At 46.2% G+C, this 17594-nt stretch overlaps 1 protein-coding gene across 2 annotated transcripts in view; it reads right to left on the reverse strand.

Annotated features, from left to right (window-relative positions):
* Positions 1–16869, reverse strand: part of fndc5a (fibronectin type III domain containing 5a) — a 50239-nt gene extending 33370 nt beyond the window's left edge. For both annotated transcript variants that reach the window (XM_035410430.1, XM_035410420.1), the window contains exon 1: positions 15445–16869. In XM_035410430.1, the coding sequence (XP_035266321.1) occupies positions 15445–15517 (73 nt within the window). In that variant the 5' untranslated portion in view covers positions 15518–16869. The remainder of the gene's footprint in view (positions 1–15444) is intronic.
* Between the last annotated feature and the right edge of the window lie 725 nt (positions 16870–17594).

A 17594-nucleotide genomic window follows, 5' to 3' on the forward strand; every position in this document is an offset into this window, starting at 1 on the left:
ACGCGCGTGTGTGTGTGTGTCTATAGTGTGTGCTTGTGTGTGTGTGTGTGAGTGTCTGTGCGTGTGTGTGTGTGTGTATGCGAGTATGTGTTTGTGCGTGTGCTGGCATGTGTGTGCATGCATGTGTGCATGTGTACGTGTGTGTATGTGTGTGTGTGTGTATGTGTGTGTGTATGTGTGTGTGTGTGTGTGTGTGTGTGTGTGTGTGTGTGTGTATGTGTGTGTGTGTGTGTGTGTATGTGTGTATGTGTGAGTGAGTGTGTGTGTGTATGTGTGTGTGTGTGTGTGTGTGTATGTGTGTGTGTGTGTGTGTGTGTGTGTGTGTGTGTGTGTGTGTGTGTATGTGTGTGTGTGTGTGTGTGTGTGTATGTGTGTGTGTGTGTGTGTGTGTGTGTGTGTGTGTATGTGTGTGTGTGTGTGTGTATGTGTGTATGTGTGAGTGAGTGTGTGTGTGTATGTGTGTATGTGTGAGTGAGTGTGTGTGTGTGTGTGTGTGTGTATGTGTGTGTGTGTATGCGAGCATGACATTCAGAGGGCGAGTTCTCTCTGGAGGTAGCGAGGGAGTAGAAAAATGGAAATACGGATGAAACTCCTCTCTTTCTTTGCCGAGTCCGGGGGCCCTCGGGGCGATAGGAAAAGGGGCTAATTAACTAATTAAATAATTAACTGGCATGTGTTCATTAACACGTCTTCGTCTGCCGCCAACGTACGGAGAAGCATTTATCGCTTCCGCCAAATAATCGCTAAACCGCGACCTTGCGAATGAGGTGCCGGGCGGAATCTTCTAGGGGAGAGGGGCGGAGCCTCTCAAGGTCACAGAGGTCATTCGCCCCCCCCCCCCCCCACACACACTCCCAGAACTGATAAAGAAACATGAGGATTAGTCGTTCTTTGAAGCTTCTGTCTGTCACATCTCATTCTAAGAAGTTCAGCAGTCCTGTACAAAGTCATGACGATTTTTCTTTGGATTCAATTCCAATTTATTTATTTATATTTTTACTTTATTTTAATCCTCCAGAAATGGGAAAAGGAGAAATTAGACTTTGCATGCAGCTCTGCAGCCAAAGCAGGATGATAACTGAGGAAAAAGAAAGCATCTCACACGGAATAAAAATTACTTATCTTAACTCGGATTTCTCCCCAAGACATAATTTTTAAGAAGAGATATCTTCGTTTTAAAAGCGAGAGAGATAAAGAAATAGGAATCACGCTTTCTCATTATGTAAAAGAGGCTTAGGAAATATCACGTAAAGCAAACGAGGTAACTGGAATTTAATCCGCTATCTTTCTGACTCGATTGAACCTGATTGGATGAAAGGCTCAATGTACTTCAAAACATTTGGAAAAGTTAGCGTGCTGGCTAACTCAATAACCTTGCTTTGTGAAACTGGATATTACTGGTGTGCCAAGCTGCGTCATCGTAAGCACTCTCAGCGGGTAAGGTGTCCTCCTCCGTGTGAGCGGAGGTGAGTGGGGTATGCATGCGAGTATCCTAAACCCGCTGTAAACCCTTTTTTTTCGTGTGTTCACATGCTTAACTTTTTAAAGATTTTTAAAAAAAAATTCTTGCTAGCGGCAACGTCTTCCACACTCCGGTTCACCTCCCTCCTCCACCATCAACTTTTCACCGTACACCTTAGTTCCATTGGAGTGCAATTAATTGGATTACGGAGTGTTTCGGTGTTCCGTTCGGTGTGTGTGACGGGTTGACAGAGAGTTCCTGTGTTCTGTTCGGTGTGCGATTGGTTGCAGGGGCGTTCTAAGGTTCTGTTGGAGCCTGATTGGTTGACAGAGAGTTCCAGTGTTGTTCTGGTTGTGTCGTCAGAGCCCAGTCGGTGTGTCGTTGTGGGCCCAGTCCTCAGACTCTGAGGGCCGTCAAGGAGAAAGCTCTCTGAAGCGTAACACAGAGATCTTGGGCCATTACAGTGGCATCAGGCTTAATCCCCCACTCCCCTCTCCTCCTCTCATCCATCCCCTTTGACTCGGTGGTTATTGGCGGTAGGCTAGCTTAGCGCACCGCAGACAGCTTCACTCATATGAAAGGAGAGCACACATGAGAGAAAACTCCTCGCCTTCTCACTGATAGAGACGCACTCGTGGGAAAGTGGGAGGGGCTAAGAGCTCGCGGTCACAGTCACGCGGGTCTCCGTCGAGCCCGCCGTGCACACCCTAAACCCTAAACCCCGTACTACAACGGGTCAGGAACAGGGCTTGCAACCTGAAGGTCGCAGGTTCGATTCCCAGGTTTACCCCCAAGCAAGGTACTTAACTTGAATTGATTCAGCATATATCCAGCTGTGTGCTGAATCAATTCAAGTTAAGTACCTTGCTTGGGGGTAAACCTGGGAATCGAACCTGCAACCTTCAGGTTGCAAGCCCTGTGAGCAAAGCACCATGTAAGTCGCTCTCATTAAGAGTGTCTGCTAAATGCCAGTAACAAGATGTAATTCCAGTCTGCTGCTGTTCCTGCATAGTCAGCACTTCATTGGCCAATAATGTAATAGTAATGGCTTTCATTTGCGTAGTTACATGGAGCTTTGCTCACACCCAAAGCACTTTACAGTCAAAAGCAGTGATATGACTGCAGTTAACACGCCTCACCTGGTTTTCTTGGATCTTAACCCTTTATGGTGTGAGATCACGATTATGTAATTAAACTGTTCGTCTCGGTACAATCTAATGCTGATGTAACAGTCACTACTGGTCATGGAAAGCAGTGGAGTTCTAGAACACTGGCATGTAATTTTGAAAAAAGAAGAAGAAGCATTCCAGAAAGCCTGGTCTTAAAAGGGTCAATTGTTTGCAGATCCTGTGGCTCTCCAAGATCTGGGCAACACCCTCTCTCTCTCTACGCTCACCACTATTCCACACTGCTGCCTCCTGCCCAAGGTTTGAAGCACTCTTCTCCTCCATGTGGTACCTTACCCACCTGAATAAGTTATGTGTGCTCAGGAATTAATCCACCCCACCACCCCCCCCTTCTCCACCTTACCTTCAGCCTGCAGAACTAAAGGCGGAGAATAGGGTCTCTCTCTCACTCTGTCTGTCTCTCTCTTTATCTCTTACTGTTTATCTCCCTCTCTTTCTCTCTCCCTCCCTCTCTCTCCCTCTCTCTCTCTCTCTCCCTCTCTCTCTCTCTCTCTAATGAAATATCAGAAGGCGTGATGATAAAATCGATAGAGCATCACACCGCCGCGTGCCTTTGGGCTCCTGAGGTCTGCTCTTCTTCTGATGCAGTGCTGTGGCATCTCTCTCCTTCCCCTGACCAATCTCTCTCTCACTCTCTCTCTCTCTCTCACTCTCTCTCTCTCTCTCTCACTCTTTCATGCCCTCTCTCACTCTCTCTCTCTCTCTCACACACACACACATGCACAAATACATGCACATACACCCACACACACAAATGCATACACATGCACAAACACACACACGTATGCACCCAAGCATGCACACACATACGCATACACACATGCGTGTTCACACACACACACACACACACACACATATATGCCCATGCCTTCATGCCTTTCATAAGGTGTTCATGGGCTCGGGAAGTTTGGGAATCGCTGCACGGCTGTGTGAGCAGACTCCTTCCTGTGTGGCCTCTGTCCGCCCTTAATCCAGCTCCAGCCTTTTAAGACCCTGTTCACTTCAGTCTGGATTCAGTCAGCTTCGTCACCACATGATTTAATTACGAGTTTTGGTTTCTCTGCCAATGCGATTTGGCCAATTCAGGGATTAAGCAAAATTAAGTTGCTTCGTTTGTAGAGATAAAATAAAGTAACACTTCCCAGATGGAAAACAACTCCGGGCCAGATCTGCTCTGATTCTGCCCCAGATCTGCCCCAGATCCTCCCCAGATCTGCTCTGATTCTGCCCCAGATCTGCCCCAGATCCGGCCCGGAGCTGCTTACTATCCGGGTTCCCTTTTTCAGTCCTGAGTCTAATTTTTTCCATCAGTGTCCTTACAGTTAAAATGCACTTGAGGATGTACTTGACTTAAAAAAACGTAGTTTTGAGATTGTTGTCACTGCCCAGTGTGATAAATGCTGAGCGGTAAGATTTTTAGGCGCTGTGCTCAGTTAAGCTGGTTCACGACTTTCGTGCGCTGACCTAATATGGACATGCAGTGAAGTTACATTTCAAAAATAGATTTCCGGTGTTATATATATAAGGATAAAAGGAGTTCACCTTCTCCTCCTCATCTCTCTCTCTCACTCTCTCCATCTCTCTCTTTCTCCCTCTCTATCTCAACCGCTTTACCTGGACTCTGGCCGCCTGCAAAATATCTACTTAAAAACCACACGGTTTTAAAAAATGAATGATATTTGTGCGAGAGAACTGCGGTGTGATCTGGGGTGGGGGGTGGGGGGTCTTCACGGCCGGATCACCTCTCTCCAGGCCCGCGGTTAAACTCCACGGCAACCGTGATTGACAGCTCTCGTAATTTCGGCCATTTTAATTCCACCGAAGTGCCAGCGCTGGCGGCGCGAACGCAAAGGACGGACAGACCGCTAAGCTTTTTACGGTGGCCAATCGGCTCGCAGCTCTCAGCGTGTCTGTCCTGACGGACGCGGCGTTCCGGCTAAGCGTGGGAAAAAATACCCACAGAAACTGAAAAAAATAAAATAAAATCAATGCTTTCGAAATAAAATATATTTATCCGGACATTGCGACTCATTACAATCACGCTAGCAGAGAGTTCCGTCCAGCCGGTCCGAACCGAAGCTGCCTTGCTCCGCTTTTCGCACCGTGAACGTTCACAAGACTGCGTCGCCCGTCGTTCTTAACCGCTGACCCAAAACGAAGCAGCTCTGATTTACGGCAACACTGGCAGATGGACAGCTAGGGTTGCCAGATGCGCCTGTTTCGGACCAGAATGCCAAGGTTCTGAATTTATTTGTACCGGACCGGCCCCTGTTCCCACGTCGGACGATATAAACGTCCCATCTGGATAACCGATTGCGATCCGATCGCTCTTTTGTAATGAATTTCCGTCTCTACCGTCACATTTCGTTTTTTCCTCCTCACTCCTCCCCCTGCCCAAGCCCCCCGCCCCCTCCCCCTGGCGTGGGATCGGTGCCGACACATGCGTGTGCACGTGCGTGGTGTCTGGTTTTGACTAGCCCTAAATCTGGCAACCCTGTGATACAGCTGTGACGTCACCTGTGACACCACCGCGCAGGCAGGGGGCAGCGGTGCGCTCGCTCTGCTGAGTTTAAACGGCTGTGACTCGTCCTGCCCCGCTTTGATGCTCTTTGAGCACCTTTCCGGCGGTATTTGACAGACGCTCTCATTCGTAGCGACTTCCGCCGGCTTACACCCTCTCAGAAACACCCTGGTCACGCAGCTGGATATTTAACTGAAGCGATTAGGGATGAGAACCTGAATTACAAGCACCTTACAAACCAGTCCCATTAGCATTATGCCACACTGCAGCCCTGTTGGGCTGTATGGCAGCCAGAGATTTTCTGGGGCCCTGTAGAGTTCTTCCCTGTTTCTCTAGTTCAGGCTCGCAGAAGAAGTTCCTCAGTGGTCCAATCTGGCAGCCCTGAACTCCCTCGATCCCTTAACAGCTTACTGGACTGTCATTTGTGTGCTGCTTCATTTTTCAACCCTTAAACACAAGCAGGATGCACTGTAGGACGCATTGGTTTCAAACGGCCCGTAGGGGGCGACAGAGAGTCTTTGGTGCTGGAGTGTAAAAATCCATTGGAGATGATGTCACAGATGACCCCGGTCACATGACCAGATCCAGGCTTTTTCTGAGGCTGACTTATCAGCTTGGACACAGACTGTCATGACTCAAGAAAGCCCACTCTCCCTTTTCTTGTCCTTTCCTCCTCCTCTTCATCTGTCTTCACCCACCCACCCCCCTCCTCGTTTCTCTCTCTGCTAAATAACTCTCTAATGCCTTTCAGTGGAAAGCCAGCTGGAAGGGTATCGTTTTAATGCTTCGCGAAAATGTCCGTGGAAGTGACGACACCCGGTCTGCTCCTCTTCCTCAGTGATGCGGGTGCTGTGGACCAGAGGGCCCTGGCTCTCTCCATTTCACCTCTCAGAATGCATATCACTCTCCAGTGACAGCCTCATGGGTTTCATGGGTAGGTGCACACAGCGAAGCGTTTGGTGTTAAATCGACTCCCACAGAGTGCTTTTAATTCCCGGTTTGTGAGGAGTTTGTGAGGAGAGTGCCACGCTGTCAATCACTGCCATGGCACCGCCCCCCCCCCCCCCCATCCCTGCCACACACACACACACACATGGTCACACACACACACACACACACACACACACGCACACACACACACATGGTCACACACACACACACACACACTCGCACTCAGATACACACACACACACACACACACACACATGGTCACACACACACACACACTCACACACATCACTCCATTGTTCAAACCTCCTGCCATGACTGCAGGCTGAACAGGCGAAGGCTCTTTGATTGGATTAAAGGGGTAAAAATGGCTTGTGTCTGAGCTACTGCTCTGGCTGACAGCTGCCTCTTTATAAGAGCTGTGTGTGTGTGCGTGTGCGTGTGTGTGTCTGAGTGTGACCATGTGTGTGTGTGTGTGTGTGTGTGTGTGTTTCTCTCTTTCAGGGGCTTTAATTCTGTTTTTTAATTATTTGGATCTCATGATTGTAATTCTTTCTAAATTTGTTCTAAATTTTGGCCGTGAACCGACAGAACGATTTACGCGGCGCGGGAAAGGCTAACGCAGCAGTGGTAAGTGCGACTTTACAGACGTAAGGCAGCTCTTTTGGCAGCGGCTCGGGCTTGTTTCCCTGGCACCGGCACCGTAAAGGTCAGGCTCTGTATTCGACCCGCGCGGCCAGGCCAGGAGGCGCGAAGAGCCCGTTTTTCTGCTTCCTGCTCGGGGTCGGAATCCGGTTACTGGATGACTAATTCTGATTGGCTGCACAATCCTAGGTCATTGGCTGCGCAGTTTTACATCCCAGGTCATTACTGCGAATGGAGAACTGAGAATTTGTATGATACACCTGCCTAAATAAAACTATATAAATCATTCTTCTTAATATTATTATTATTATTATTATTATTATTATTATTATTATTATTAGTAGTAGTAGTAGTAGTAGTAGTAGTAGTAATGTAGCAGTAGTAGTAGTAGAAGTAGTAAATACCAAATATACTGTACATTGACAAATAATACAGTAACACAGTTTGGCTATGAAGAATAGGACCTGCTGCTCTCATTCAGAGCAATGCTGTGTGTGGTTCTCCTGGGCCGCCTGTGCACACAGTCACACATCAGGAAGCCCAGGGGGATTGTGGGTCGTCTCTGCACGCCACAGTGAGCCATTACCGCCTTAAATGAGATTCCCGCGCGCATTCCAACGCTGCCAGCGCATCTGTGTGCACACACAGCGGAGCGGTGCCTGCCTTGTGTGTGCTTACACTGTGTACAATACAGAACACGCACGCGCATGCACACATGCACGCTCGCTCACACGCACGCACAAATGCACACACACACACACACACGTACGCGTACACGCGCGCACGCACACACCGGTGCACATGCAAATGAATCGATCTCACAAAGGCAAGTGCAATTTGTCACACACATACACACACAGGGACACAGGCACACCCACACACACACATCAGTGCACATACAAATGACCGCTCTCACAAGCAAAGGCAAACGCAATTTGTCACACACAGGCACACACATACAAACATAAGCACGCACGCACACACACACACACACACACACGCGCCTGAGCGCAGACACATTTAAATAACCTGCCTCCCTGCAGGGGCTAAACAAAGAGGGCTTTTCTTTTTTCCCTTCTCCGGCTAGGAAGGCATGGTCATTAACACACAATCTTCTAGAGCTAGCCTTTTTCTCCTTACCTCTGTGCATGAGCTGCGTCTGTTAACCTGCATGCTCTGTGTCTGTTAATTAACCTCCATGCTCTGCATCTGTTATCCTGCATGCTCTGTGTCTGTTAATTAACCTGCATGCTCTGTGTCTGTGAACCTGCATGCTCTGCGTCTGTTAACCTGCATGCTCTGTGTCTGTTAATTAACCTGCATGCTCTGTGTCTGTTAATTAACCTGCATGCTCTGCGTCTGTTAACCTGCATGCTCTGTGTCTGTTAATTAACCTGCATGCTCTGTGTCTGATAATTAACCTGCATGCTCTGCGTCTGTTAACCTGCATGCTCTGTGTCTGTTAACCTGCATGCTCTGCGTCTGTTGACCTGCATGCTCTGCGTCTGTTAACCTGCATGCTCTACGTCTGTTAACAATATACATGCAATATAAATGTGCTATATAAATGCAGCGATTCATTCATTCACTCATTCATTCATTCATAAAAGGAAGTCTTGCAGTCTGTGACCCTCGGTCACACAGGTAGAGCGTTTGTCTAATTCACCTGGTCGCCTTGCAGTCTGTGACCCTCGGTCACACAGGTAGAGCGTTTGTCTAATTCACCTGGTCGCCTTGCAGTCTGTGACCCTCGGTCACACAGGTAGAGCGTTTGTCTAATTCACCTGGTCGCCTTGCAGTCTGTGACCCTCGGTCACACAGGTAGAGCGTTTGTCTAATTCACCTGGTCGCCGTGCTGCTCCCGGGCCGCGCCCAGCTCTGGGACGGCCCGGGCCGGGAATACGACTTTGGATTTTTGCGGCAGGGAGAGTCGGCAGTGCCAAGGCCGTTCAGGAGAGAGCTTTAATTCCGCGGAGTGTGCCCATAATTGTACTTGAGGCGCGATAAACCTTGAGGAAATGGGAAGCATTAAAACTTCATAAAACTCTGTAACTTGTCTGCATTATAACACAAATGGCCGGGCCGCATCTTCAAAGGATTTTTAGTACTCAGTAAAATTCTATGATTTGAAGTCATCTAGGGATAGAAATAGGTCTCAGAATAGATATCATTGTTGTGGCCCTTCTTCTGCTTTTTACCCTTCTTTTTATTCTTCTTGTTCCACTTGCTATTGCTGTTGCCGCTGTACTGTTTATGAGTACAAATTCAGTAGGATTATTAAAGGTGATTTATTGTTTAAGAGAGCAAGTGTCCTTCCTCTTAAAACATTAGTGCTGTACTTACAATTTTAAATTACTCTTTGCAAGCTGACACGTTGTAAATAATCATCCTCAGTACTTGTAGCGGTCCGAGCACAGTTCTGAAAGATCAGGTTGTGCTGTGGACAATTCAGAGAGGTTCTCAACACCTTCCATTTCCCAAAATATATGGGCCTATCCTTCATTATGTCAGTTCATCAATATCAGTGGTTCCCAAACCTCTCCTGGGGGACCCCCAGCTGGACCCAGGTATTTAATGTGTTCCATCTCAAGCACGCCTGATCAAGGGCTTTATTTGTTGTATCAGGTGTAATCGAGGTGGAACACATCAAATACCTGGATCTGACCTTGGGTGCCCCAGGACTGGATTTGGAAAGACATTTATCCAGACGCTCAACCCCAATCAATCCATCCCTCTGTTCTTTTATCCCTCCATACGTTCAGCCGTCCGTCCAAGCTCCTTTGTTGATCTTTCCATCATTTCCTACCCTGAGCATCGTGCTAGAAGCTCTCACAGAGCAAAAGCAGCTCATAGGCCAGCGCTCGGGGGGAGGTGAACAGTGCAGTCCTGAAACAGAATGTGTGCTGATCTCTGCAGATGGAGTGAACTGAAGTGGACCTGTTGTTGACATTATATATTCTTATGGCAGGGCTTCCCAACCCTGTTCCTGGCGATCTACCATCCTGTAGGTTTTCACTCCAACCCTAACAAAGCACACCTCATTCGACAGTGAGAGCAGCGCTTTCCAACCCTGTTCCTGGGGATCTACCATCCTGTAGGTTTTCACTCCAAACCTAACGAAGCACACCTCAGTCAACAGCTAGAGCAGGGCTGCCCAACCCTGTTCCTGGAGATCTACCATCCTGTAGGTTTTCAGTCCAGCCCTAACGAAGCACACCTCATTCAACAGTGAGAGCAGCGCTTCCCAACCCAGGTCCAGGAGATCTATCGTCCTGTAGGTTTTTACTACAACCAAAACTAAGCACTCTTCAGACAACAGCTGGAGATCCCATTGAGTTGCTGATTAGAAGAATCAGGTGTGCCAAATTAGGGTTGAAATGAAAACCCACAAGACAGTAACACAGTAAAATTGAGTGTTAATTCCGCTCTACCAGAGCACATATGAGTCCATCTGGGCCTATATTTACTCTGTAAGAGTTGATTTTCACACTGAACGCCGTGCAGATCTCCAGGAGCGGGGTTGATAACCTCTGTCCTATGCTCTTGTGCTCTGCGACAGCTCGCAGCACTATGGCAGGAACAGGTCCTTTTAGCTCTGTGAACGCCCGCGTAAATCCGTGAACCCTTTTCAGTCCAGCTAGGCTACTGTATGTAGGCCAGGGGTGCACAACTCCGGTCCCGGGGGGCCGGTGCGCATGCTGGTTTTTTATTCCAACCAATTTACCTCAGTTTTAGTTTTTTTGACAGCTCTATTAGACTAGGCTGGTTACACTCCTGGACTTGAGCACAGTACACTCTCTCTAGGATACGCTTGCGGCGTGCAGCTGTAGCTGGCACCCGTGCACTTTTCAGACCAAGGTGCGATTGAGCTAATCGAATAATTAAGTAAGAGGAGTCGGCGCGAAATCCCGAAACGGATCGGCCCGTGTTGCGCGCCCCTGTACGCAGGCGTAGCGTTCGGAAGCGCGCGTTTCGGGTAACTTCACGGGCGGCCCACCGTTACCGTTCTTTCACTGCAACAAAAAAAAAACAAAAAAAAAACGACGCAGTCAGGAACGTTGGCTAACAACGAGTCCAGTTACAGTTATCTTCCCCGCGACTCACGCGCTCGGGAGAGGAAGATGCCGCGCGTGACGCTGTCTCAGCTGGAAAGAAGCGAGATCTAATCACGACTGGATCTCAGCGCAGACGATGGAGACGCACATTAATGCCAGGTATAAATGCAATCTGGTAATTCATATTTAGATACAATCTGGATACGATACACACATTAATTCCAGGTGTAAATGTAATCTGGCTAATTCATATTTAGATACAATCTGGATACGATACACACATTAATGCCAGGTGTAAATGTAATCTGGCTAATTCATATTTAGATACAATCTGGATACGATACACACATTAATTCCAGGTGTAAATGTAATCTGGCTAATTCATATTTAGATACAATCTGGATATGATACACACATTAATGCCAGGTGTAAATGTAATCTGGTTAATTCATATCTAGACACAATCTGGATATGATACGCATATTAATGTATCACATCTAGACACAATCTGGATATGATACACATCTAGATACAATCTGGATATGATACACACATTAATGCCAGGTGTAAATGTAATCTGGCTAATTCATATCTAGATACAATCTGGATATGATACACACATTAATGCCAGGTGTAAATGTAATCTGGTAATTCATATCTAGATACAATCTGGATATGATACACACATTAATGCCAGGTGTAAATGTAATCTGGCTAATTCATATCTAGATACAATCTGGATATGATACACACATTAATGCCAGGTGTAAATGTAATCTGGCTAATTCATATCTAGATACAATCTGGATATGATACACACATTAATGCCAGGTGTAAATGTAATCTGGCTAATTCATATCTAGACACAATATGGATACGATACACACATTAATGCCAGGTGTAAATGTAATTTGGCTAATTCATATCTGGACACTACCTGGATAAGATATACATGTTAATGTCGGGTATTATGGGGGTCATTCTGTTTCAGCGCTGTGCTGTTTACTTGCAGGACAGCTGGTCTATACGGCCGTTTTGTTTCCACCAGTTATTTTGCCCTAATGTTATAAGCAAAGGTCGGCTCACTGCTACAGTGCACCATGGTAAAAGGCTTTCGCTGGGGATGTGTGTGTGTGTGTGTGTGTCTGTGTGTGTGTGTGTGTGTGTGCGTAGCCTGCAGCTGTAGCTTGTGATTACTGCTGCTGACTGCTGTGTTTCCCAGCTACAGCCACAATCTCAAACGTCAGATAAAATGAAATGACTGGCCAGTCCCAGCCAGGGACTGAGTGTCTGAGTCAGCCTCCCAACTACTGTGTCCTCAAAGTATGTACTTTTCTTCTAAGCATGCTGCATACTGTTTAGTGGGTGTGGGGAAGTGTGCGAAAAATATCCGTTCTGAGACATTCATTCCACCTTTGCAATGCATCACTTGCGTGTCGTTGTAGTTGTTGAAGGAAAACGTCAGCGAAGATGCAGCTGGTTATTAAAGCAAAGCTGCTCATCATATCTATGGGACCAAAATGGTTGTTCACTTCCTGAAAAAGTATGCTCCCAAGTATACTCAGAAAAACCCCAGAAATAAGCATATTATCCATGGGACTTTAAGCACACTACATTTAGAGACATTTCGCCTACTTAACAATGCTTGTCCTCGTCCAGTGCGCTTAACAAGTATACCCAGTAGTATTCCACATTCCGAGATATTATATTACTGTATGATCTATTTTAAATAAAATTTTGAGTTTGACTGTTGTGTCAGGGTGCTGCATCAAGGCAAGGCAAATGAGTCTACATCCACTAAATGAGCCCCCGTGCAGAACTGTACCGCCAGCTGAGCTCACAAGCCCCGCCTCCAAACTGCTGCCAAAACCTAGTCCTCACATCACATTACATTACATTACATTCATTTAGCAGACGCTTTTATCCAAAGCGACGTACACAAACCCCGCCTCCAAAACCTAGTCCTCACATCACAAACCCCGCCTCCAAAACCTAGTCCTCACATCACAAACCCCGCCTCCAAAACCTAGTCCTCACATCACAAACCCCGCCTCCAAAACCTAGTCCTCACATCACAAACCCCGCCTCCAAAACCTAGTCCTCACATCACAAACCCCGCCTCCAAAACCTAGTCCTCACATCACAAACCCCGCCTCCAAACTGCCGCCAAAACCTAGTCCACGGATCACTAGCCCCACCCCCTCATTGCCAGTACCGAGAACCTGGATCACAAACCCCGCCTCCAAACTGCCACCAATATCTAGTCCTCGCATCAGAAACCCCGCCTCCACACTGCCGTGCTCCAAGTTCCCAGATCACAAACCCCGCCTCCACACTGCCAGCTCAAAGTTTCCATATCACAAACCCCGCCTCCACCCTGCCAGCTCCAAGTTCCCAGATCACAAACCCCGCCTCCACCCTGCCAGCTCCAAGTTCCCAGATCACAAACCCCGCCTCCACCCTGCCAGCTCCAAGTTCCCAGATCACAAACCCCACCTCCACGCTGCCGTACAGTACTTTACGCTCATATCGCTACATCGAAGAAGCAGTTGAGAGTGGCTCGATGACTCGACGCCATAAACACACGCCAAGCTGCTCAGCGCTCAGACGGAGCAGGTGGGCGTGTTCCCGTCAAATTCACCGTGGGAGAACGGTGAGGCTGTGCACCGGCCACCAGAAAAACAGGCTGAGCTTGATACGGTGTTAGATTCTATCTAGTCTCAGTAATCAGAGCACTAATTTAGTCAGGAAAATGGCAAGCATTGTTGGGCTGAATGGCCTGTTCTCGTCATTATGTTATGTTATGTTATATAACATTCAAGGTGAGTCCAGCATATAAATTGTGCTACTCTGAAAATGAGAGTTGTTGAGAGATTCGCAATATGCGTGTGTGTTTTTTTTATTTTATTTTTTTTAGCTATTAATAGTTCAAACTCTGCACAGCATGGTGTAACTCACTCAGACTTCAGATGTCTCATTCCACTCATAACCCTTTAAAGAGTAGATTTTTTTGGAATTTTTATTTCTTCAAAATTCCAAGTCAGTGTCATAACATTGTTGTCAGTCACCAGTGGTGATTGTTACATCAGCATTAGAATGTTCAGTTAAGAACGATCCAATCACAGATTTGTGATCTCATACCTTCAAGGGCATCGCAGAACTCACAGTAAATTTGAATTATATTAGCATGGCAAACATCACAGACTGCAGATCTCGAATATGAAAGAAAAATATAAGAGCAAGGACTTGTTGTGCTCAGAGAAATCACTGTCACCACTCTGTAGTTCGTCAGCGGGGCTACTCTCAAACATTTTAGACCATAACAAACTGCCGTGGGCTTCAGTGGGGAAACTGCAAGTAACATGAAAAACTTTATAAAAGCAGAACTGAATCATAAGGCCCTGATATATATATATATATTCATTACTGTAAATGATACATTCTGAGAGAAAAAAAAGGTTTAACGTTACTTATGTCAATGTGTTGGCTCTGAATGATGACGATGATAAAGATGAAGAAGAAGAAGAAAGTTTAGTACATTTATGATTGGGTAGATATTTACGTATTTGCGCTTAAATACAGCAGGTTGGTTAGATTAAAAGGTAAAGAAGATGTCAAGTTATTTATTGGAGAGACAAAGGGGACATAATAAAACATACGTATCTGTCCACGTAGTCTGTAGTAGTATGGACTTAATGACAGCGCGCGATGGCATTTATTTATTTATTTATTTATTTATTTATTTATTTATTTATTTATTTATTTATTTATTTATTTGTTCAATCATTTATTTATTTATTTTGGTCTGCACGTTTTTTCCCCATCAACATTTTTCACATAACTTTTCCACCTTTCCACCTTGACGAACACGCATACTTTTGGGCTTTGTTCAACGAATTGAAGAAAACACAACATTTATTGGTTTGACACTTTTAGTCGATTTTTAAATTTAAAAAATTAAAAATCCGAAAGTCAGTCGCAGCTTGAAATACAACACACTTACGCCCCTCTCGAGACAAGCTTACTCCTGTCGTCTGCGCGAGAGATATCAGTTATGCCTGCTTGTTCATAAACTTGTGTTGAAGGCCACTGTTTGTGTACGCCCGAGTCACCGTTCACACACAGTAGCCTACAGTACAGTAATTTTGCTTTTTCTGGCTTTGTACCTCCTCATATTTCACACGAAATACTCGAAAATATTCTAACGTTTACATTGCGAAAAGGTCGGTATTCCCTGTAAATTACAACTACAAAAAATTACGAGGAAATTGCGCGAAAAAAATTGCACAATAGCCTACCTCCCATTCATTACGGCAGTATTTCAGTTTAGCTACCGCCAATATCTGTTGCATACCTTCTGTTACAACGCGTATTCTTTTATATTTTAGCACTTGTATACCAATGCGAAGGCAATGTTGCATATAAAGACAAACTAGTTATGTGTATTCTAAAACACCCATGACAAAATTTATTAAGCCATTTAAGCCAAACACCAGAGTGCCGTGTTTCACTAGCTTGCTCTCGGCGTAACGTGCATACTTGGTTAAAAAATGAAGAATAAACAGAAAGCACTTCAATCTAAATATAAATGTCATGGGTACGAACGCAAAGCGAACCCAAACTTACCTGCTGAAACCAAAGACAAGTCGAGACAGGTCAGAACCAGCACCAGCGCGGCAGGCAGGGAAAATCTCTCCATCCTTCAAACAATCGGAGGACGTGAAATCCCATTTACTTTCAGGAGGGTGTATTAACCGGGTACCCGCGTGCGATTATTTAGCATTCACGAGTCCACCGCCTGTCTCATCTGAAAACCACGTTCAGACACAGCTCGAAGCGCGCGTCGCAGACACCCGACAAGCTCGGCAATTCAGTACCTGGGACAGCGCATCCAGAACCGCATTCAACAGCAAGCCAACGGGGGGGGCCGTGTGTTTAGCCGAAAGCCCGTCTCCCATTGTTTTACACGCTATTACCGAGGGCTACGGAGCCATCGTTTCACCGAAAAACAACTCTCAAAACGAAATCCATGTTATTGTTTTTGTGTCTGTCGCGGTGAACACGAGGATACGCCAAAGCTTGCTCCAACACATCTGTGCCGCCGAACTCTATTTAGGAGCGCTCGAGCGAGCTCAACTGCTGCAGGACGGAACGCGCCAGCGATGACAGCCAGCACATTCACTCTCGCGCGCCTAGTCAGAAGCACGAGGAGAGCGCACACAGGCACATCACATCGCCTCGCTGCGGACCTCCAGTCTTCCCGGTACTACTTTCGCCTCTGCCAATTTAAGCGCTGCCCGCAGAAATTGCTTTCATATCGACCAATCGGCTGAGTAGCTGTGGTCCTCGAATAAAGCGTGGTACTTCCAAACGTCTGCTGGCAATTTTTGCGTATCACATTCAGTTTAATCTAGGAGGACCCGTGGACATATAGCCCATTATCCTTTTTACGTTCGGATAGTTATATTCTTTTTGGATTTAAGATAGTATTTTTCTGTGCTTTAGCATTCCGTGTTGAATGCATGTATTAGAATACGCATGTAAGTATGTATAAAGTGTTTTTTTTATTAAAAACTATTATACTTTAATTATGCAAATCTTCATACATTAACATGCCTATTTACACAAGAATCAGCCAAAAAATATGATGTTGTAGATACTGTATTAGAACGATAGATGGACACAGGATCCGCGCGGTCTTTATTTCTCTACAGTGCACCTCCAACTAATAGGTTTCAATCGTCCGTGGAATAAAGTTCTCGTGGTGAAAGTGGTTATGGATTTAGGTTGTATTGCCTTCGAAATTTACCGTCCGCGCGCAATTTATGTGAAGCGAACACATGCAGTCAGCGCTTCTTTTGTATTTGCAAAGGGCTCTCTGCCAGTTTCCGAGCCTTTTTTTAACTGTCCAGCTGTGAATGTGTCCAGCACTCAGCCCGCATTTGCTATAATTGGTAAACTCGCCCTCTCGCGACTCTGTTGCTCCGAATCTATATAAATAGATGTGCATCAATAGTTTGTCTTCCCGGCGCAGCAGTTCGAATGAGTCAGTGGGAGTGACTGCGCGAGCATTTCGGCGCGAGCATTTCGAGTCAAGTATCCAGCTGGACTCCACCCGCGCTCAGAGGGAGGCGACGGTTTTTACCTTTCAGTTTCTCCCGAAGCTCTGACCTCTGCCGATTCTTCAGTAATTATTTCCGTAATGCAAAATAACGTCTAATAAGCCCCATGTATTTATATCCGCGCTGCACAAGAGGCATAATCAATTATTAGCAAAGCATTGCATTAATATTATACTATTGCATACATATTTAACGTTTGTTTGACATGTAAAATCATTACAACAGAGCCGAAATTGACTACACGTGTCTGACATAAAAACGACAATGTTTTGATGTTTTTCTTTCCTTACCTACACTGGGCAGTAGCTCCTCTCTGATGTTTGTTTCTTTGTGTGTCTTGTGTGTGTCTCAGTCCTGGGCCAAGATCGCCTGACTTTTTTTTTATTTTTTTAACAGCCCCGTCACAAGCCTAGCGGAGAAGGAGCTTTTCAAAGTCAGGCAACGGGTCCGCGACAGAAAACAGAGAACCTCGAATGCCACAACGTCCCAAAGGAGAATGTTCTCCAAAAGCTGGCCTGTTATCCGTTTCCCCAGTTACGTGATTATCTGGTATCCCAGCTCCACGCTCATCGTCTACAGCCTGAAAGCCCGCGCCAAGTCCCGCTTTTGGGAACTTGCAGAATTAAACGGAGGCGTCCCGAATCGGTTTAATGC

Source organism: Anguilla anguilla, chromosome 1 (genome assembly GCF_013347855.1).
Source record: "Anguilla anguilla isolate fAngAng1 chromosome 1, fAngAng1.pri, whole genome shotgun sequence".
Classification (NCBI taxonomy): Eukaryota; Metazoa; Chordata; class Actinopteri; order Anguilliformes; family Anguillidae; genus Anguilla; species Anguilla anguilla.